This window comes from Monocercomonoides exilis (assembly GCF_001643675.1).
Source record: "Monocercomonoides exilis strain PA203 chromosome Unknown scaffold12-1864167, whole genome shotgun sequence".
Taxonomy (NCBI): domain Eukaryota; phylum Preaxostyla; order Oxymonadida; family Polymastigidae; genus Monocercomonoides; species Monocercomonoides exilis.
Genome location: NW_027150557.1, coordinates 394,102 through 416,530, shown reverse-complemented (window position 1 = coordinate 416,530; position 22,429 = coordinate 394,102). Strand labels below are relative to the sequence as shown.

Here is a 22,429-nt window from a genome sequence, read left to right as displayed (position 1 = left end):
AATTCAAATGCTAGTACTCCAGCAGAGAACATATCTATTTTAAAGTATTCTCCATCTTCGAGTCCACTTCCATCACTAACTTCAAATGGAACGCTTCTTCTATCGCCATCTGATTCTCCTCAATCTTCCGCTTTTTCAGGTTCATTTTCAATGCATGGCATATCAGAAATTTCACCTTTGCCTCAATCTCCTAAGCCTTCTCCCACAATATCTGATCCACCTTCTTCGCCTCTTTTTGTAATTAAATCTCCTTTTCACAATCCTTTGGTTGCAAAGCAAACTAATTTCGAAGAAATGAAACAAAAAAATGAAGAAAATCAAAATGCTTTAGAATCCGATATTGAAAAAAACCATCAAACCACAAGTAAAAGTTACGATCTGCATTCAAAAGATAATATTCAATCAGAAAGCAAGAAGAATAAATCCAAAATAACGTTTGAGCCAAAGCTACTATCTCCTCTGTCTTTGGCAAAGCATCGATTGGATAAATCCTCAGCAGAAGCATTTGATGCAGCAACAACTGGAATTGCATCTTCAGAGTCAGCTAATTCATCACGTGATTCAGCTTCGCCTCCTTCATCTTCTGATAATTCCTCGCCTATCACACATATAAAGACACCTGATCGCTTTCATAAAATGAGGAATAAAATAATTGGAGATTCGGATTTATTGAAAGCAGAAGCAACAAAAGATGATAAACAAACAGAGGAGGCCATTTTATCCTCTCCTCTTCTTATCAGTCGGTCTAATTCCTCACTAATGCCAAACCAGAGATCGACTCTATTTCCTCCACAGACACTCAAAAAGAACATCGTCTCGCCTCGCATTATCATTCGAGACGACGACGACGATGATGATGATGAGAATGATAGTGACAAAAAAAATGATAACAGAGATGATGTTGTTAAAGAAAATAAAGGTAATTTCATTTCGAATATGTCCATTTCAAAAGGAAAAAATAGTAAAATTTTCGATTTAAGCAACGATGAAGCAGGAATATCAGAAAATGAAAATCCAAAACGTTTGGGCAAACGCACCCGAAACGACAGAGAAATAGGAGACAAAAGCAGTTTATTCAAACAAGATTCTTCATCTGATCGGAAGCGAATGAAAACTGGAACGGCGCATAACATGGAGTCAACAGGAACAATGAACGTGACTTCTCCTGCTCTTTTTCATCCAGAAGAGCTGCTGTCGACTTGCATGCCTGCGTTTCCCTCTCTCACGTCTGTTTCCACAGGTGCGCTTACAGTTTTGCAGAATGCTCCTTCTCCGCCAATGCTCACGTCGCCCAAGCTCTTCCATCATCGCCTTCCAGCTGTGGCTAAACTGCACAATGAATTAGAACCTCAGGTTGAAGAGATGACACATCGCACGGGGAAAGCAGAAAATCAAGCAAATGAGGAGAATGAAGAGCAGATTTTGAAGTTTTCTCAGTCTGACGACAACGAAAATGATTCTCCGTCTCTTTTTCAGCCTCCAATTGCAAGTAAGATTCCGTTTCATACCCTGTCTCTTTCGACCTCACACGAAAAGGAGGTTATTTTAGTCGAAGATGAAGTGGCAGAAGAGCATTCTCCTTCACCTGCCTCTGCTCTTCCTCTTCAGAAGAAAACAGAAAGCAATTCTTCAATGAAATATGCGTCTGAAGAAGTGAAGGACTCACATTCTCCTTCGGCATCTATGCAGCGTCTGCCTTTGCCATCATTACCATCAGCTTCTCGTCCTTCAGTTATTGTAGCATCTGACACGACGAAAAGCAGAGAGACTGTTGAGAGAAGGAAACATCAAAGGGAGCAAATGAAAGGATACATATGTCCTGAATGTGGAAATGCATGTGCTTTTTATATTTTATCATCTTGCATTAACTTTTTCTTTTCTTTTCTTTTCTTTCAAACTTCAGTTTTTGGACGTGTGCCAACGGTTGGGTCTGCATCATCTTCTTGACATGTCTCGTCACAGGCATCCACGCACACCTCCATTGACGCCGCCTGGCTATTGGGAGTTATCAATCGGAGGAGATTCCGAATTTCGCAATGAAGAAGTAAACGAAAGCTGAAAATTTTCTATTTTGAAAGGATATGAAACGGACATATCAAAGGTAACATTTTATTTTATTTTATTTTATTTAATGAAATTTTGGTATCATTTTTGCTATATGATTTATTTGAATTATTTTTATCAAGTTTTTTATCAATGTATCATCAATGTTGAAGAAGCTTATTCAAAATATCGAAGAAATTGGATTGAAAGTTGAAAATTTAATTAAATCAATTTCTAAGAGCACAAAATGCAACACCTAAGTTAAATTCGCAAAAGCAATATAACTTCAACATTTTTCCCCTCATATATTCAATTGGACGTCGAGCGTTCTTTTCTAAAATGGAATCTCCTCGAATGCAATTTTCATAAAAGAGAGGTTCCTATCGCTAAAAAATTCTTTTTTTCAATGAAATGATTGATAAAGTTTGCGCAACTTATCCATTCGTTAAAGGGATGCAATATTTTAGTAGTTTTTGTTGAATTTTTGCATTACTCAAATTTTTAGTTTTTATGAAAAGCAATATTTTACCCCTTAATATTTTTCTAATTTCTGTAAAATGATTATTTCATCGAATCAGCGCGAAGAATTTTTAAAAACAATACCAAATTGGAAAGATGATTCAAAAATAATGCTTTATTTTACAGAAATCCCAGATAAATCGTCTGTTGACCCTGAACAGTGGGCTGCGAAGTGGCAATATAGAGTTGATTTTTGGAAGCAATCAATACAATCACTATGGAAATATTTTTCAATTATCGAAATTAATGAAGACGACATAACTAATATTTTTTCGCGTGGATCGCTTAAGCCAATGGGCATTCATGAAATACTGGTTTCTTTTTTCAGAATTTATTTTGCTTATAAACATATAAAAACTATTAATTAAATAGAAAACATTTGAAAAAGAAGGCATTCTAGTTCCTTATCACAATTTTGTTATTGAATATCAATCAGTAAATGCAGTTCATCAACTTGAAAGTGATAATGAGTCTTCCGCATCTCCAAAGCAGAGCTGGCTATCCACGTTAATAGCAGCACCTCTCAAATGGACTCTTGCTGCCCTTCAGTGGATTTTGCCTGGAATAAAGAAAGAATCAAGCGAAAACGAAGATCATAGATATATTGTTATTCAAAACCTTATAGTGTGATCTTTCAACTATATTTAAGAAATTTGATGTAATTTGCTCACTTAATTTAAGGACTGTGCCAATAAGCTTTATTACAATTATTCCTCATTGGCTTCTGTTCCATCAAATCAAATCATTTCTATCAAACAGATTAAAGAATGTCCAGTCATAAGCCAAAATTATAGTTGTTCACTTGACACAGCAATTCAAAAAAGAGAGGGAATGAATGAACACAAAGCAGGAATAGATTTGATTAAAATAAACGAAGCAGATGTAAGTCAATGCTGCGAGCTGTCAATTGGGCAACTTATGAAAGAAGGAAAAGCTGAGACAATTATTGTCAATGAGCCAAAAATAACAGTTTGAAAAGCTCATCTTTTTTTGTTATGAAAGCAATGATTATTATGAATTTTGCAATCATATTGTGCATCGACTAACAGTTTGTTAAATTTTTGAAATCTTCATCGAAAGAGAAGATTTCTTCCTCTTCCAAGTCATCTCATCAAGCATCGCTGTCAATAACAGAAAAGGCAGTGGTTCGATTGAAAGCAGCGATAGAGAGCATTTCAGAATTTCAATTAATGCTGGGAGAGCAACGTAAACAGTTTGAAATATTTTATTCTAAAGATATTTTGAATAATGTTATCTGAAATATTCAATATTTTTTTTTTTTGGATTTTTGTTTTTATTTAAAAAATAAATATTTTGCATTTATGAAGAGCAACTGCACGTCTTCATGAGATTGCAAAAACAAATCGCACAATTGGCTTATCGATCGCAAAGACAAAACTTACAATTGAACGTCGAATGGGCCAAAATGTTTGTTTCTTCACTTTTAAAAAATAACATTCTTGTTTTCATTATCATTTCTCATAATATGCATGTATCTCATATCAATAATTCAGGAGCAGACATTGCACAACCTGCAGAGGATACTGTTGCAGATAGATTCCGCAAAGACTGACAAGGAGGTGATGGATGTGTATGGCGATGCAGAGAAAGCTCTTAGCGAAGCTATTGACATGCTGCAAGATGCGGACAAAGTGGCAGACGCTGTCAGCAGCAGAATGGAAGAGCTGGACCAAATCCAGGACGATATGGCGAGCTCACTGGGAGGGAAAGATTTGACTGGAAGCGACAATTTGTCTGACGATGAAATTGAGGCGATGCTGAATGAGCTGATTGCGGAGGATGAGAAAGGCAAAGAGAAGGCCAAGACTGATGCAGCAAATGATAAAGATTCTGCTCAGATGCAGAGAAAGATAGAAAAATCAGCACAACAACCAGGCACGCAGCAAGTTAAAACTCCGACAAATGAAGACAACTTAACAAAGGAAATGAAGCAATTGGAGCTGGCTGTTTGATAATTCTCTGGTTGGTTTAATGAATGTGCTCGAATGCATAATAGTAAAAATGATCATTCTTTTTAATGTGTTTCTTCCTTGCTTTGATTACAGGAAGAGATAGTTTCACAATTATTTACAAAGTCAGTCAACATATTTTGTTTTTGTGTGTATTTTTTTGTTTTTGCTTTTTTATTACGCTTTTATTGTTTTAAGCATTTATTTGTTCAATTTTCAAAAAATAAAACACAACATACGCATTTTGAAGATGCTTTTAAAAAACATTTATGACACAATTTTTAAAGATAAACAAAACAAGAGGAAAATAATCCATAAGGACAAACAACAGAGAGAAGTAAAAGGGGAAATCACGCAAAATAACATTTTGATAAGAACAACATTTGTGCAAGGCCTCCGTGAGGTGCTGTAATTAAATGGAAATACCTTCATCTTCGAAGTCGTCATCTTCCTTGTCGATATCCTCGTCAGCTAGCTCTGTGTCATCCGGAATAGGTTCATCATCGTAATTCTCTGGCTCCACATCCATCAAATTGCCATCCCTTGTGCTTGTCTCCGATGCTCCCTTTTCTGCTTTCTTCTGCAGCTCCCATGTCTGAGACACAAATGTCTTGTACTCGTCCACATCGTCCCCAACAAAGATGTTGTCAAAGAGCGTCCCTGCTGTCACCTGCCACAAGTCAAAGCCGATGTATCTGATGCGCTTAAACGGTAGTTTCTTCAGCTGCGGAGCATATTTTGGATTAGGGATCAGAGGCGGCTTCCATTCTCCTTTGTACTTCGGATTGTAAATCAACCTTGGAACCCACTTCCCTTTGTATCTTGGGTTCTTCACCATTGGCTGCACCCAAGGCCCTTCAGTAGCCTCGTCCCAATCATAAGGCTTCTTCTTTGTTGGATCTGGAATCACCATTGGCTGATCCCAGTTCATTGGCTTTTTGTCTGTTGGATCCGGAATGTCTGGATCTGTTTCCCAATCATCTGGTTGCTTTGCGTCAGGATCAGGAATCTTAAAAAGAGAAAATTTAGTTTTAGCAAAGTTGAAATAAAAAATGACAAGTCAAACCATAGGTGGCTCCATAAAATCAAAGTCTTCCCAAAGCTTACCATCATATTTTCTATCTTCATCAATAAATATTTCATAGGTGTAGTTCTCAAAATGAAGGAACAATGTATATAAATGTGTTCCTGCATCTGCAGTGCTGTTGATGATCTTTTTGATTGGATGAGCCTTTTGATTTTTCATAATCACAAACTGGAAGAAGTTCTTATCTCTTCCGCAAATATCTGGTCCAAACATGATGTAATAAGGATCTGTTGCGTTGAATTTTTCTTGGTTTATCACTTCTGGCAACAATTTGATGTATGCTCCTTCGCAGTCTTTATATTCTGGATACATCACAGAATATGATAAAATCAACGTCTTTCCTTCATTGGAAAATGTTTTACCCATATCAGCGCTGATGAGATAATGTCGGTGATCTGTGAATGTTTTCAGCCCTTTTGCCTTTTCCTTGTTATGATATTTTGGTGGTGTTCCCAAACCCCATTTTCCAAGCTTTCTTTCAGGAAGTGCAGTGCTGATTACCCATCTTGAAGCCCAATCCTCTGAAAAAAAGAATTTTCAAAAATTTCATGTTTTCCATTAAAAGTAATTTGCTAATCAGTAAATATTATCTTGAAAAATACAAACTGTCAAATTCTTCTTTGAAGTATATTTTTGATTCAATGAATTGGGCAAGAAATAAAAAGTTAACAAGAGTTAATAGCATCTAATATACTCAAAAAAAAAGTTAGAATAAATGATCAACGGATCAAAATAGAATGGTATTTATGCAGTTAATGTGTAAATAAATTAAAGTAAATACTATTTATTATGTTTGTTAAAAATTATTATATTTATTTGGGTAAAATTAGGAAAGTTTAACATCAACTACAATAAGCGCTCCAAATATTGCATTTATAAAATATTGGGGAAAAGAGGATGAAAATTTAATAATACCAATGAACGATTCAATAAGCATGACATTAAATAGAGATGATTTTCAAACTACGACAACAGTAAAGCAGGTTAGCCATTATGCAATAAAATTTAAATAAAAAATATTTTTGAACAATTAGAAAGAAAAAGGAGAAGATGCTAATGACTATTTCGAATTAAACGGAAAGTATGTGTGATGTATTATTTTAAAAATTATTGTCTGTGGTTTTCTCAGGCAAGCTCCAATCACTGACAGAATGAAATCCCTGTTAGATTTTTTTCGCAGTCTTCTTCGTACAAATTTAAGAGAGACGCGGCAAATATTTTTTTATATTAAATCTGAAAATTCCTTTCCTACGGCTGCTGGTTTTGCTTCTTCTGCATCGGCTTATTCAGCATTAGGTGTCCAATGTTTTAATTGTATTTTATTAATTTTCAAAATTATCAGTCCTTTCTTTATATCAATATGTTTCGCATGAACTTGGAATACCTATACCTCCTCAGCTACTACAAGCATTTGCAGAATCATCTAAGCCTCTTTCTGATGAAATGCTTATTATTCCCAAGGATAAAACAATTCAAATCCAGTCAACGCATCTTCCTTTGTTAGAACTTTCAATGGTTGCTCGGCGCGGAAGCGGGTCTGCGTGTCGCAGTATTTATGGGGGATTTGTTCATTGGAAAAAGAGTTTTGCTTCAGATGGAACAAGTTCTTCATCTGAACCTTCTATTTTTGACAAGTCACATATTTCATCTGGTTCATTACAGATTGCGGAGTGCAATCACTGGCCGACCCTTCATCTATTTGTTTGTGAAACGAGCAATGTTCAAAAGAAAGTTAGCAGTACTGAAGGGATGAAAAAGCTAGCTTCATTTCCTCTGTGGAAAGATGTATGATTATGATATTTATATTCGAAGTTGTTTGATTGAATCTTAAACTTTTGTCATAAATCGCATCATTTTCTAATAATAATTATTTATTTATTTATTTGATAGAAACGTATTAAAAATACATCTAAGCGAATAGAAATTGCAAAAAGAGCAATACTTGAGAAGGATTTTGCAACTTTGGCGAATGTGACGATGGAAGTTTGATTTTGTTTTACTTCATTCTAAAAAATGAAGATCAAATTTTCTTTAATGCTTACATTAGGAATGTGATGAATTTCATCAATGCTGCGAAGAAACTCTTTCTCCTCTTAATGGTTATTTAAGTGACACTTCAAAAAAAATTATCCAACTTGTAAAGAATTTTAACGAAACACAAAAAATACCAAAGGTAATTTTATTGTTTCTTTTTGTTATATTATTATTTTATTTTTTCGCTTTGCTTTTTATTTGTTTGCTTTCTAGGTTTTTTACACATTTGACGCTGGTCCAAATGCATTTTTATTTGTCGAAGAACAAAATCTTTTACTCTTGGCACAAATACTTTTCAGCTCTTCACTAACCCACAACAACTCAAAGCACACAACTTTTGTTTCGCGAGATGAGGCTCTTAAGCAAGCAGTTTTAAAGATTGCAATACAGCAACAAAGTGAATTACAAATAGATTCAGAAAACCTTGAGATACAACAAATCACTCACACAACAGCTGGATCTGATCCTCTATCATTTGTCAATAAGTGACATAAAAATGAAAATTTTGAGTTTTTTTTATCTTTATTTTATAACTAATATGATATGTGTGGTTGTGGTAACTTTAATCGAAATAAAAATATTTAAGTTTTGGGTCATACGAGTTTTACAAAACGTAATATTTCCTTTTTGAATGGCGCGGTCCGTTCCGGAAATACCTCGAAAGGAAATTCATTCATTAGAATTAACAGAGTTTTACCAAAGAACAGAAGCGTATCGTCGATTGCTATCTTTCATTGCTCGAGTAAATGAAAGCATTTGCTCCAAGAAACTTAGAGATCCAATCCCACCTTTTCATCGAGCATTGAATGCTGCTATTGATGTATTAGATCAATTGAATCAGTTGATAGAACAAAATCCTCCTGAAAAGCAAAGTCAAAGATATGGAAATCCTGCATATAGAAAATGGCATGCTGCCATTGAAGCTGTTTGTATTTTTCTGTTTATGAACTTTATTAACAAAGAGTTGTTAGAAAGCAGGAGAATTTATGGAATCTATTCTTGGAGAGGAAATGAAAGTTGAAAAAGAAACACTTATTCCATATTTCAATGATTCCTTTGGTTTGAATATATTAATTTGTATTGTTTTGAAGTGGGATAAAATCACTAAATGTAAATTTGTGCTTTGAAGGTAATTCTACTCGAATAGATTATGGAACAGGTCATGAATCAGCATTTATATGTCTTTTGACATGTCTAAATGAAATATTTCGTTTTTCTCAAAACGACCTGGTTGCTGTTGGATTGAGAGTATTTCCAAGGTATTTATTGCTCGTTAGAAACTTACAAGTTAAGTATCGGATGGAGCCAGCAGGTTCTCATGGGGTTTGGGGACTTGATGATTATCAGTTTATTCCATTTTTGTGGGGATCTTCTCAACTTATTGGTTTGCTTTATAATAGCATAAATATTGTTTTTTACAGTGTTAATTTTTGTCTTTGTGTCATTTTGTTAAAAATGTTGTAAAGGAACTGCATATCCTGTCAATTCAGTTCTTGATGCAAGGATTGTTCAACAATTAAAAGATGATTATTTATATTATGACGCAATCAGTTATATAATGCAAGTGAAGTCTGGCCCATTCAATGAGCATTCACCAATTTTGTATTCTGTTGCTTCTGATGTTCAGAAATGGGAAAAAGTGAATTATGGGATGTTTAAAATGTTCAGAAAAGAGGTTTTGGCGAAAACTCCAATCGTTCAACACTTTTATTTTGGCAAATGGCTCCCGTTTGTTCTTGCAAGCGAAGAGCCTCAAGTGTTTGGCGGTGAAAAGAGGGCGATGGATGCAGAACGAACAGGCGACAATTCGTCATCACTTTCATGTTCTGCAGAAAAAAGCATTGAGCATCAGTCTCCAATGCAAGCTGGATCTGGTGCAAAAGAACTTGCGTCATCATCTACATCATCATCATCTTCTTCTTCTTCTTCTTCTTTTGCTCAGCCTCAGGCAACACACGCATCGCCTTCTGGAGTCCCTCCCCATCCACGTGTCTCGTCTCTTTCCTTTTCCACAGCCTCTTTCACATCTGTTTCCACACCTCCGCAGATGCCTTTGTCATCCAATCCGTTTTCGTCTTCTTCAACTGTCTATCTTTCGTCAACAAAGCCTCACCCTGCTGCTCCAAGCCCTGTTCACACACCTCCTGCCTCGTCTTCTCCATTTTACTCTCCCGCTCCTTCTCCTGGGATATCCAATGCAACTAATCAGCAGCACTCGTCTGCTGGAAAGGAATCTTCTTCTCAATTGCAAGTTCACTCAACCGAGACAGAGCAGTTGGTTCCGCATCCATAATTATTTTTTTTGAAATAATAATTCATAACTTATTTTCAATGTCTTTTGCATAATTTTTTTTGTAATTTTTATTTTAATTTTAATTTTTTCCTTTCGGGTTATTTAATCAACAACGTTTTCATAATTATCTTTCTTTTGTATGTGGGACTTGGTACATTTGATAAAAGACATTTTTTATTCAAAAAATTTTCCGCACAAATCATAAAGATTTATAAGATTCAATCGATACAATTTTTTTTGTAACAGCAAGCTTTAGTATTTAGCTGATGGTGGAAGTGCATGCTGCACTGTTTCTATATTGGCACTGCTTTTGAATTTGCTTTACATTGTAACAAAGCTCACAGAACTCAAATTTGTTTTTCCTTTTAATCAGATATTTATTTTTTGCTTGTTAAATGATATCTTCATTTTTTGAATCGATATATTGTTAAAAAAAAGTTTTTTATAATTTCACAATCCTTGTTTTTAATCATATGCCTTTTGGAAAAAAACGATTTTTTTGAGAAACACTAAAGAAATTTTAAAATGAGAAAGATTCAATAAATACTTATGGTTTATATTGATTTCATGGTTTTGCCTTTTTAGAAATTAATTGAGCATTATTGTTTTCGCAATTATATACAATAGATGATCTTGTGTTAATGCACTGATATGCAAATTTATTTTCGCAGTGAGCATGCACAAAGCAACGGCAATCTGAAAGAATTTAAATTGCCATTATGTGTGAGAGATCTTTTTCAATTGCATAAAAATTGCTCCACTTATTTGAACGTGTAACTGTGCAAGTATATTTCTGCAATTGCAATTGTATTTGTTTTGAAAGATGAAAAAAACGAGATGACAATCAAATATTGTGAATATCATCTGATGTAATTTTCTTCGATGACTAAAGCCAGAATCATCCGGTAATTTATTAATTAAGCTGCTGTTTGTGGAGAAATACATGCAATTAATACGAAAAACTAGGCAAAACGAAACTGAATAGCCTTCAGAAAGTTTATTCATCGCTATCAAATGTTCTTGATTTAAATCCAAAACATGAAATTTAAACATCAATTGAAAAAAGCCAGACATACACAAAAGGAAGTACTTCACACTATGTTGCCTTATTTTACACAAAAATTTTCAGCATAATTTTGAAATATTTTAATGAGATATAAATTCATTATGATATTTGAAAAAATCTACACAAAAGCACGACTCTACGACAGAAATATCATTGAAGCTATTCAGGACAAAAGAAAGTTGCAATAGAAAAGCATGAATGAAATTTGGGAAAAGGCATCAACAAAGAAGGTTATTCTCAACTTTTGGAACGTTTGAAGTGAGAAGTTCGCGAAAAAGTTAGAGCACGATTTGCTTTTGGATGCATGCATGGGCATACGTTGAAAAAACTCAGTGGATCATATTTTGTTATACAATTCATGGAAGAGACATAGATTGAAAAAATGCATTTTGCTTGATTGGCGGCCTTCAAAACTGCTTCTTTGGAGATCTAATTCAATCAAATTTGATATCAACAACATTTTAACAGAAGAGAAGGTGATGCATGACTCAGAGATAACTTTTTTTGGCTTTTTCTGTTTGTATCTCCGGAATGCCGTTTCAATGGTCAGCAATTATTCAAAATTTCTTTCACGCAAGTTTAAAAGAGGGGTTTTGATTGATTAGATCAGCGAAAGACACAAAAGCAAGAAAGGAAAAAATGAAGGAAGGAATGAAAGAAGCATCCATTTGCTATCACAGCAAGAAATGGCATCTCCAATGATATTTCAAGAATATGTCTGGAGCTTCACAGAGCAAGCAAGGTTTTTCATTTTCATCTGATTCAATGCTTCACCAAAACACTTGTATTTTTGATTTTATTTATTTACGAAGTTGAATTGCTCATCCTCGTTCAGATGAATACTACATCAACAGCTTGGCTTGCAAAGGAAAAAGAGAAGACAGAAGCCAAAGAGCAACTTGAATGGGACATTTTGGATGTTTTATTTCAGTTAATTACAAAAAGCGTTCAAAAACGATTTTTCGTGGATATGAAAAGGTGTTTGATTGATAAGCGAGCACATCTGAATGGATTGAGAAAATTTGAAGAGAACAAAGAGAGAAAAAACGTACTTAATCATCCTTTGATTTTCTAGTATGTCTCCTTATTTTTTTTTCCCATTGTTTTTTGTTTTTCACACTTTTGGAAAGAAAGAAGAAAAGATCTGCAGACGCATTGGAGAAGCGAAAAAATAAATCCAATGAAATGTTAACACAAATGGGAAAAGAGCTGAGCTCTTAGGATTTAGCAAGAGAAAGAGAATAAGGAAGGCAAATGAAAAAGACAGGAATTGCATTCAACGAGGAAACGCTACAGGCAAATAATAATAAAAAAGAACTTTAGTAAACTGAAAAGGATGGACAGCAGAAATTTTGAAAATAGAAAGTGAAAGCAGATTCAAAAACGATGGAACGGAAAAGAAAGAGATGATGAATTTTGAATTTAAACATGAAGAATGAAAGTGGAAGAGGAAAGAATGAAAACATTGCACGAATGCAATAAATGGGATGCAATGAGTAATCAATTACAAGTTTTTTCAGACTTGAGGCTACAAAAGGAAAAGTTCTATTCTGCAATAGGAGCACAACCAAAGAAAAAATCATATCTGTGAAAGGATAACTATTATGAACAAATTACAAAAGTGGTATGGAATTGTTGAGTCTTATGTTTTTGAATAAATGTTTGTGAATTCGGAAGGAAATATTGAGATATTGGAAAACGAAATGGTGATAAATCGAAAATTAAATGAAATTTTCAAAATGAAAAAAAGAGCAAAAGCGTTGAAAAGGTGGAAAGCAAAACGTGGACATTGAAACTTAAAACTTTAAGTCTATGATTGATCAGTATAATGGTGATGATTTGAAAATATTATTTCGATTCAATTGCCGTTCATATGACTTTTGTTTTTCTTTCTTTTTTTTCATATTTCACAGTCGAAGATTCATTTTTGATTTTGCAGCTCAGATGCTTCAACAAGCATGAGGCATTTCCTTTTTGTAATGAATGCAACACAGAATTTCAATTGAATGTTGTCGATAAAGTTGTTGTTTCGTTGCCTTTGCTTGACGATTCAAACGTAATGGCATCTGTTACTGTTAACATTACGCTTCCAGCGGGAAACAGCTTGATGAACTCTCTTTTCAGCTCATTTAGCGACAGCCTCTCTGAATAGTTCTCGCTCCAGCAAGATCTCATAACTTGACCCAATCTGGAGTCGTCTGCATTCCCCATGTTTGGCCTTTCTCCGTTGACAATCTTCCGTGCCGCTATCTCTGCTTCATACTCGCCAAATGGGATCTGAAGTGTTAAGCATTCCCACAGCATCATCCCAATCGAAAACGACACTGTCTTTTTTGTTGCAACTGCATTTCTGTTTGCCATCAGCTCTGGTGCCTTCCACCTCAGGCACTCCTTTCTGTAATCGTCATCATCCTCGAAGGCAGATGAAGGAGGAGGTGAGTCCCTGCCATTTCTGTTTGCTGTCGAGCAATCAGAGGTTGATGTGATAATGGTTGATGTTGATGAAATGGATGATGTGTCTGAATCATCAGAAGAAGAACAGTCAGAATGGAGGGCAATGCATATGACCATGTGCTCTGAGAATAGCACAATATGCGGACTCAGATTTGCAAGCGATTGAACTGGATTATCCATTTCATCAAACGAGTGGAGAGCAAGATTAGCCACCCAGAACAGGATTTGAGCAGCTGTTTGCTCCCTTTGTTGAAGACTCCCAATCGCCATCTCTTTCTTCTCGTTCCTCCCATGCAACAGCATGAAAAGCGAATCCCTCAGATCCACAATCAGCTTTTCATGAGGAGACGAACAGGCCATTGCATCCACCAGATTAGACATTGATGAAGTGGTGGGGCACAGATCCTCTCCTCGAACAAAAGTTGAATCTGAATCAGTTGTTGAAGTGGATGAAATGGAAGGCGATGGTGATCTCTTTTGAATCTCTTCTTCTTCAACCTTCTCAAGAGCCCAATCAGGAATCTTATCTGAGTCTCTCCCCAGAATATATTCAGTTGATCCACTCTCGCTCAACAAATGCTCCGATGACTCTGAATGTCCCAAGCTTTTCTCATACACCCTCTTCTTTATCCTCTCTTCATTACTCTTTTCTGCCTCTTTCTCTGCTCTTCTCCATTGCGCTTCAGGAGACATCTCCATCGTCACCATCTCAAACGCCTTCGGATCCTTCCTCACTGTGTCTTCCACAATCACTTCCAATTCTTCTGTTCTTCTCTTCTGTTTTCTCCATCGAACAACAAATATTACCAATGCAATTAAAAGTACGACTACAATTACAATGCACACAATCAATATCCATGAGAATTTCTCTTCTTTTCCTCCCTCAACAACCCTTTCGCCTCCATTTGCCTTGGGCACGCTTCTGTTCTTCAGAACGAAAGAAGCTGTTGAAGACGGAGAATTCAAGTCTCCAAACAGAATTGATACAGAAACTTCTGCACTATCAGGGAGATCTGAGACAATTGATGAAAGAATGGATGAATGGGCTTCATTTTCAGATATGCTTTGATCTTTTTCAAGAGGGTACACATTGAGGAGGCTGGCATCGCCTTGAGTGATGGAAAGACGATATGACAAGTTGCAAGGAAGGAGAAGAGATCCATGAAATCGAAGCTCTGTGCAGCTTCCCAAGTCATTTGCTTCTACAGACCCAAGTGTTGGAATGAAGAGGGGCGATTGCCTTCCTGCAGCCAACCCTTCCAGCTTGCATCCGTTATTCAGAATCCACAGAGATGAATTGTCTCTTGCGCCATCTCCTCCTTTCAAGCTTCCAATGTTCAGTGCTGCAGAGCCAAAGCAAATGATGTTTCTCCTGGCTGAAGGGTATTTTTCTATCTTCGGGTTGTTGTTGAGCATCTCGCCTTTCAGCATTGTGACATTGCATTCGTTCACTGTCAATCCTCCGTTTGATGCATTGGCAATTGTTGTGTCTTTTATCATCGCTGAACTCTTGTCCAAATCGACAACAGACCCATTCCACTGACAGACCTCTCCTGAATGTTCCTCATTCTCGTTTGTGTTCCGCGCAGCATTCGCCCCATCAAAAGTGCATGAAGCGATCTCAACTTGATTTAATCCTGCGATGCTGATGATGCTCCCTTTTGCTGATGCTGATTTGCATTTCTCGAATGAACAGTCCTCCATTGCAACTTGAGATGATGGTGACTCTGCTGATAAACAGCATGGCCCAGCAGAATTTCTGGTGATGTTGGAAAATAATGATTGTTTCAGTTTCAGTTTTGATGAACTGAATTCGGCATTCACCACACATCCATTGGAAAGGGTTATTCCATCAAAAGTTAAGTTGCTCATTTCTGTGGAGGAGTCTTCACATGCAATGAAAAGCAACGATCCTGCAGAAACAGATATATCTTCGAATTCCAAGAGATAGCACCGAATGTTTGCTTTGACATCAGTTCTGTCTGACGTGAATGCAATTACATTAATTTTTGATTGCACTTTGTTCATTTGCAATTTTTCGATTTGGCAATCTCTGCAGTCATGAAGAATCATGGATGAATCCTCGAAGAGACAAAAAGCAACATGCATTTGATGGATGAGCAGCTTGGTGAGATTGTGCAAGTTTATTGCCGTTTTAGCATCCACATGAGTTATATTTGTGTTTGAGAAAGAACAATACTCTCCACCTACTGCAGTCAAACACGACGAACAGATGTGGAGAGATACAAAGTAACATTCGTTCATTGCTAATCTCCCACTTTCTAACTGGATAATCGAGCAGTTCAGGAGAGAGTCGGAATTCTGCGAAGATGCTTCTTGAGTGAACAATGCGTTTGTGACAGACAAGTTCCCGTCAATAACGCAGAGAAGGCACAAATGTTCTGAAGAAAAGGCATTCCCAAACAAGAACGTCAAATGCTCGATTGCCACTCTGGAAGAGCAAGCGAGAAGATGATTTGACTTTTTCTCGATTGTTGCATTCATCGCTATCACACCCCTTTCATTTTCCTGCTGCATTGATTTCATGGTCACGTCTCTCAAACTTGCTTCTCCAGATACAGCGCACTCTTTGTCTATCAGCAAATTGCTGAAGACTGAAGGAATAACATGGTTCAGACCAGTATTCAACGAAGTGCATGGTCCGCTGGCTGCTCCGCACTGGCGTGAGTCTGTATTGTTTTCAGCTGTGGACGAGACAAATACAATCTCGTTCTGATACGCAATCACAAGTAGCAACAGATCCTCCTCGTTCTCGAAGTGCTCGTCTGTGCAGCCCCAAATTGCGAGCTCCTTGACAAACGGAGGACGAAAATCGAGCTGGAATTGGGCTAGTCCGATTTGTGAATCGATCTTGCTGCACTTCACAAACAAGTCTCTTCCCCTGAATGCTCTGTTCTCCAAAAATGTTGAGTTCACAAACTTGAATGGAGCCAGCTCTTCTGTCTCCGCTGTTGTGCAGTCCAGATACATTGCACCTCCTCTTCCAGTTGTGGAACAGAAACAACCAGTTAAGTTCGAATAGCAGCACTCGAGCAATCCTCCTTCGTTCAACTTCATTATCACGCCTCCTCCTTTCTCGCTTGCGCTGCTTCCACAGCTCTTTATCGATGTGTTCAGGACGGAAACGGTAATTGTTTCGCTTGTGAGACATTGAACAATGGATGGATCTGAAGGAGTGCTCTGTTGCAGCGAGTGAAGAGTGCAGCACTTCAGTTGAATTGTGTGACCTTCTCCATCGTTCGCTCGGTGTGCTTCTTGCTGTTGTTGAGCAGCAATAACACTTTTTCCAGTGAGCTCGATGTTGTTTGTTGTTGTGTTTGTCAAGGAAAGACTGCCAAGAGAAGATGTCATTGCAATGTGATGTGCACACTTCATTGATTCAAACGAACAAAAACTCAGCTCGCATATTCCTGACAAGCAAACAACCACGCAATATGTGATTGTCTCGCCAATGACTCCAGAAAATATGCAGTTGTTGAAAGAGAGGCTTTTGCCTGATGAGCAAATCAAACTGGAGTGTTGCCATTCTGCGCTGCAGCTACAGCAGATGCCAAGATTCAAGAAGCTGCATTCACCTGTGTTTGCAAGTACCGAGTCACATACATCTTCAATTCCTGGCTTGGGGTAAATGACTGGATTGAATTTCAGCAATGAATGATTCTCCACAGTTTTTGATGTAACAACCATGTTTGTCACATCAACCTCGCAGTCAACAAGCACCTCATCCATTGCAACAAATTTATTCAATGCTGAATCGGATTCATCGCTTGAAGAAGGAAAGTGCATTTGTCCATATTGTATTGTCATGCAAGGCTCTCCCTCACCTCCGCACCTTGAAACGTCCCAGCCGTTGTTTTTGCTCAGACATATCTCAGAAGAAATGAATGGGATCAAGAAACGGAGGAGATCAAAATCTGTTTTTGTTGAGTCGCTTCCAACGAACAGATTATTGCTGGCTTCTGAAGCAGAAATGTCAAATGCAAGTCTTTCTGCTGTTATTGATAAATTGAGATCAGACGAAATGACAAACATATTCTTTCCTACAGATGCGTTGCACATTTCGAAAGTTATATCCGCAAGCAAAAAGGCATCTGATGATGAGCAGTCTACAAGCAGCGCTCCTCCTTTGCCTTTTGTTTCGCTTTCTGCGCAACATTTTGTGAATGTGCTGTTTTTGATCTTGAATGAGCCAGTTGAGCCAATCACTGCCTTCAATGCCCCTCCTTCATCGCTTTGCGCACCTTTAATATCTGTTGCATTCCATTGGTCGCACTCTATATCCATTGATACAAGCGATGAGAACAATATTGCACAATTAGCATCATTATCTTCGCGAGTTATCTTTTCAAATGAACATCCAAAAAGAGTCAAAACGTTGTTGTTTGCATTGTCATTTTTTTGGTGTTTATTTGTGGAAGGAATGACACAAATAAGGGGGTAACTGCCAATTACAGAGTTCATGATCTTCAAAGTGATAGCATCCGAAGATGTATCTTCATTTGCTCTCACTCCAATTGGTGCATGAGAGATGCAATCAGATTGCAGTGAGCAATGATCCATTTTGAGGATTCCTCCGCACAACTCAAACAGCTGAAAGCTCACCTGATCCACTTCGCCCTCCTGCATGCTGAGCAGACATTCAACCATTGAAAAGTTGCTTTCAGAAGACAAGAAAATCAGCGACAGGACATCGTTGTTGAATGATGATGGGATTGCAAGCATTGCCTGTTCAATCGAAGAATCCCCTGAGACAGTTAATACTTTTCCTGATAGAGTGCTCACAGCTTTCAGAAAAGATATTTTCATTTTCGAGTTGCTTGCAGACTTCACCTCAGCATTATGCAAGCACATTTCGTTTCTGATTTCTGTTGAAGTGCTGATGGTTATTGCCTTCCCATTGATCTGGGCCAATCTCTGCATCCCATAATCCAGCGATGCACATGGGTAATCTGAAAACCCGCAAACAAATGTATTGGCTCCATTGCTGAGGCTTGCATAGAGGGTTTGTCCGACATCCTCCAGAAGCAGAACCAGAGGAACTGCATTTTCATGGTCCTCACCGTAATATCCTTGCAAGTTATTGAATGAACCATGGTCACATTGAGCTGCAAAAGGAAGAGATTCCATTGTGATGCTTGCTTTCAGATCTGGCGAGCAGACAAACAGATCGCTTCCATGTTTTGCTTTGTTTGGGCTTTCTGTTGCAAAGGATGGAGCTGAAACAACAAATCCAGCATCTGAGTTAACAAGATCGAGAAATATCCCTCCACCAAACCCTTCAAGCATGTCTGAAGGTGCTTCGCAGCCATTGAAGGTGCACAGAGTGATTGACAATGAACGTGGACTCGACAGAGAACAAAACAATCCACCACCCCCGCTCCCATTTTCAGCAACAGCACAGCCATCAAATGAACAGTTCTCGACTGAAAGTTGGTGTTCATTTGCATTTCCAGCTGTGATGTCAAAGCACGATCCATTTCCTTTTGAGCGCGTAATTGTGAGAAAGGAAGTGTTTTTTGCTTCCAGTACTTGAATTGAAGATATCTCAATCAGACTAGATTCATCCATGCTGCAGCTTTCAATTGAAGAATTGTGAATTGTGAGAAGTCTGCTGTCTGCTGCATAAATTAACCCTTTATTTCCTTTGACTGTGACTTTGTTCACACTTAAGAAATCAATTTCGCAGCTTGAGCGCGAGCCAGTGATTGATATGATTGGCTGAGAGACGCAAAGCATTCCGGGAATCAAAAAGTGTGCAAAGTTGATTGAACCTTCTGAAACCAATGCAAAGGAGTATTCGATAATCTCTGATGATTCGAGGTCTTCGGATATTGTCAGTGTGCAGTCAGTCATAAAGAGCTCTTCATCTCTCACATCGAAAATCGACGAAAAAGGTGTTAACGAGGTTGAAGAGAGGGTGAAGGTTATTGCTGCAAATGAACAGTCCACACTTGTGGTTATGAGTCCTCCCGTTCCTTCTATCGGCCCAGTTCCTATCACTGTTATTGTTGACAGAAGATTACGTTCACCAACATCATATCCAACTTCATTGAGCGCAAGCTTCTCTTTCAATTCTATTTTTTGTGAGATTTTGATCTTCTTCTTCACTGAAGCCTGAACATCAAACGAATATGAAAGTGTTTTGCATGGGTACAATGGATGTCCGCAGCAAACGTTGTCACTTCCTGTCGAAGACACAAAAACAAAATCACCGCGAGTTTTGAGGAATATTTCCAAGGGGATAATTGTATTTGGAACCCTCTTGTCTGAGCCCATCAGCAACTGCGGAGAGTCAGATTCCTGCCAAAACCCAAAACGAGGCAAAAGGATGCTTGCATTCAAGTTGGGAGAGTGGACAAAGGCATTCTTGCCGAAGGCAGCATTGTTCGAAGAAGTGAATTGTGCGCCTGAGATATTGAAGATTGAGTTTTCATCTCTCAGATCCATCATCAATCCCCCTCCTTTCCCGCTCTTTCCTTCTTCAAAAGCTGCAGTGCAATGATCGAATCTTGTGTCAACCACAGTGCAACTAAATCCTGTGCTGAAACAGATGAACAGCCCTCCGCCTCCTGTATCATCTCCTTGAGTGCAACAAGCGTCAAATTCGCAAGTATCAAATGAAATGCTGGATGATTCCTCAAGTGCTTCACTGCAAACAACACTCATGCATCCTCCGTTCTGGTTGCTCACAATGTTGGAGAATGATGCATTCACAAGAGTGGCCATCTTGCAGTCGTTAATTGCAACAGCACAGCCTTGAGCAAATGCAAAACCAGATATCTTCACTGATGTCATATTCAGCTCTCCTTCATCGACTTGGAGAAGCGATTGTGTTGAAGGAAGATTTGAAGAGAGATCTTTTGTGAATGCACACAATTCCAGCTGCAATGTTCCAGGAGACACAACATGTATTGCTGTCCTGTTAAAAACACACACAAAAGAAGTGCTATCAACTTTCAAAAAGCCGTTTGCAACATAAAACAAGTCCACAGTTGTTGAGTTGGCAAGGAACATAACTTTTGATTCGTTAACAGAAACCCCAATGATTTCAATGTGTTTCGATTCGATCTCTATGTTGTTTTCAATGTAGTTTTCACTGAATAGCAATATGCTTTGATTCAACTGAGATCTCCACCTTGTCACTCCATATTCCACAGTTTTGCATTCAGATCCAATATTCCCACATGTGTTGATATCACTTCCATCTTTGCTGATGTGTATTACTGAGGGAGGAGATGGCAGCCAGTCATCATGGGCTACGCCACTATCTCCGCATTCTTCTGCATATCTGGCACAGATTACGACGTGCCTTGGTGCATTGGAAAGTGTGAAGCAGTGTTTTATTTCGTTCACAGCAGTATCAGCATCGTATCCTTTTCCGAGATATATATCTGCTGCATGTGTCTCCTTCTGCACAGTATTGTTCTCAAACAGACAAAATTGAATGAGCAGAGATGTATTATGATCATTGTCAGAAATGTCCAGGCCTCCTGCTCCTAAGGGAGCAGAACCCCCAGATATTGAGCAATTCGATATTTCAATATTTTGCTTGTTGTATCGATAAAACACTGTTCCTGCAAAACGATTGCGCATTGCTTTATTGTTTATGAACTCACAATCATAAATCGAGCCACTTCCACCAAGGTACCATGCAACAGCTCCACCATATGAAGCTGAGCAATTATTGAATTTATTCTCTCTGATAAAAGCAGATCCAGTTGCAATATGCCCATAAGCTCCTCCAACAGAAACTCTTCCAGATCCTTGACATTTTATAAAGGTTGATGAAACTATTTCACAACTTGATCCGTTGCAGAAGACTGCTCCACCAAATCCATGGTCTTCAGTATGTGTGCTGTAACATTCAAAAAAAGAGCAAGCTTCGATTATAAGAGAGCATAACTCACTTACACTAATTGCTCCGCCATGCTGCGCAGTGCAACCAGTGAAATTGCAATTGGTGAACTCGATTTCACCTTCAGAAAATGATCCTGCATTACTTGTGTAATTTCTGTTTGAGAGTGTGTTATCAGCGCGAATGAAGGTTGTATTGGATGAGAAGAAGCCTTTTCCAAAAGAAGCGCATATTATGGTTTCATAAAGTGGTGATGTGCAATCACTGACAAAGCAATTAGCCATTCCACCCATTTGATTGTGATTGCTGGTGTGTTTTGCAGAGCATGGTAAATGAGAGGAAACATTCAGAAATGTGCACATTGAAATGTCAACATCTTCAAAGAACCCATTTCCAATGAAAGGAGGGGAAGAGACACAGATTGAGTTGAATGAGCTCTCCAACATCAATAAGCTTGCTTTTAATTGTCTTGCATGATCTGGTGAAGTGGTCAAAGAAGGAATCAAAGAGGCATCCATTTCTTGAATGAATGAAATATTCCGTGCAACAATCAGCCCACCACGAATGTGAAGAGGAGCAACTTTGCTGAAAGACAGAATATTTATGCTGCAAGCAACCAATTCGACTCTTGAATTGTCAGCGATGATCAAGGATGCATTGTTTTTTGATTGCAGTTTTTTGCAGTTGCAGATTGTGAAAGTTGAGTTCGTCAAAAAGAAAGAAGCAGCCATCATGAATTGCTGATTGTTTGGAATGTGTGAATGTTTTGCAGATTGTTTATCTTTGGAAGAGAAATCATTTTCATAAGAATTGCGATCAAAAGCGTGTTTTTTGATATCTTCTTCTGGAAGTGAACAGGCACTTCTGGAAGCTTGAAATGGACTTGGTGATTCATTTGTTGTGTCACTTGATATGTGATGGTGATGAAAGAATAAATGAAGCTGGGAAGAAGAAGTTTCTGTTTTTTGTTTGATTTCATTCATGTTAATATGATTTGGTATCTGTTCGCGATTTTGAGCAGTGTTTCCACAACTCGTGCATGGTTGGTATGATTGGATGCAAATGTTAATGACCAAGATTAAAAACC

At 37.8% G+C, this 22,429-nt stretch overlaps 6 protein-coding genes across 6 annotated transcripts; 4 read left to right on the top strand and 2 right to left on the bottom strand.

Annotated features, from left to right (window-relative positions):
• Positions 1 to 759: 759 nt before the first annotated feature.
• MONOS_17295 (uncharacterized protein) lies at positions 760 to 1,947 on the top strand (the record flags this gene model as incomplete). Its single annotated transcript, XM_067870201.1, has 1 exon — positions 760 to 1,947. The coding sequence occupies one exon, from the start codon at positions 760 to 762 to the stop codon at positions 1,945 to 1,947; it is 1,188 nt and encodes a 395-aa protein (XP_067731112.1).
• Positions 1,948 to 2,600: 653 nt separating this feature from the next.
• On the top strand, positions 2,601 to 4,781 carry MONOS_637 (Charged multivesicular body protein 7; the record flags this gene model as incomplete). The annotated part of the gene is made up of 6 exons (XM_067876597.1): positions 2,601 to 2,876; positions 2,935 to 3,186; positions 3,244 to 3,531; positions 3,612 to 3,775; positions 3,891 to 3,990; positions 4,077 to 4,781. The coding sequence occupies 6 exons, from the start codon at positions 2,601 to 2,603 to the stop codon at positions 4,533 to 4,535; spliced, it is 1,539 nt and encodes a 512-aa protein (XP_067731111.1). The 3' UTR covers positions 4,536 to 4,781.
• MONOS_16780 (putative Calreticulin) lies at positions 4,716 to 6,322 on the bottom strand. The gene is made up of 3 exons (XM_067869651.1): positions 6,226 to 6,322; positions 5,599 to 6,140; positions 4,716 to 5,541 (listed from the first exon to the last, which is right to left on the bottom strand). The coding sequence occupies exons 1-3, from the start codon at positions 6,302 to 6,304 to the stop codon at positions 4,945 to 4,947; spliced, it is 1,218 nt and encodes a 405-aa protein (XP_067731110.1). The 5' UTR covers positions 6,305 to 6,322; the 3' UTR covers positions 4,716 to 4,944.
• A 34-nt stretch (positions 6,323 to 6,356) lies between these two features.
• MONOS_16854 (diphosphomevalonate decarboxylase) lies at positions 6,357 to 8,243 on the top strand (the record flags this gene model as incomplete). The annotated part of the gene is made up of 8 exons (XM_067869720.1): positions 6,357 to 6,359; positions 6,450 to 6,602; positions 6,654 to 6,700; positions 6,749 to 6,915; positions 6,962 to 7,404; positions 7,510 to 7,602; positions 7,667 to 7,792; positions 7,867 to 8,243. The coding sequence occupies 8 exons, from the start codon at positions 6,357 to 6,359 to the stop codon at positions 8,140 to 8,142; spliced, it is 1,308 nt and encodes a 435-aa protein (XP_067731109.1). The 3' UTR covers positions 8,143 to 8,243.
• A 5-nt stretch (positions 8,244 to 8,248) lies between these two features.
• MONOS_638 (phosphatase 2A activator) lies at positions 8,249 to 10,397 on the top strand. The gene is made up of 4 exons (XM_067876608.1): positions 8,249 to 8,578; positions 8,625 to 8,712; positions 8,783 to 9,037; positions 9,120 to 10,397. The coding sequence occupies exons 1-4, from the start codon at positions 8,285 to 8,287 to the stop codon at positions 9,944 to 9,946; spliced, it is 1,464 nt and encodes a 487-aa protein (XP_067731108.1). The 5' UTR covers positions 8,249 to 8,284; the 3' UTR covers positions 9,947 to 10,397.
• Positions 10,398 to 13,010: 2,613 nt separating this feature from the next.
• MONOS_17294 (uncharacterized protein) lies at positions 13,011 to 21,635 on the bottom strand (the record flags this gene model as incomplete). Its single annotated transcript, XM_067870200.1, has 2 exons — positions 13,011 to 21,342; positions 21,391 to 21,635. The coding sequence occupies 2 exons, from the start codon at positions 21,633 to 21,635 to the stop codon at positions 13,011 to 13,013; spliced, it is 8,577 nt and encodes a 2,858-aa protein (XP_067731107.1).
• Between the last annotated feature and the right edge of the window lie 794 nt (positions 21,636 to 22,429).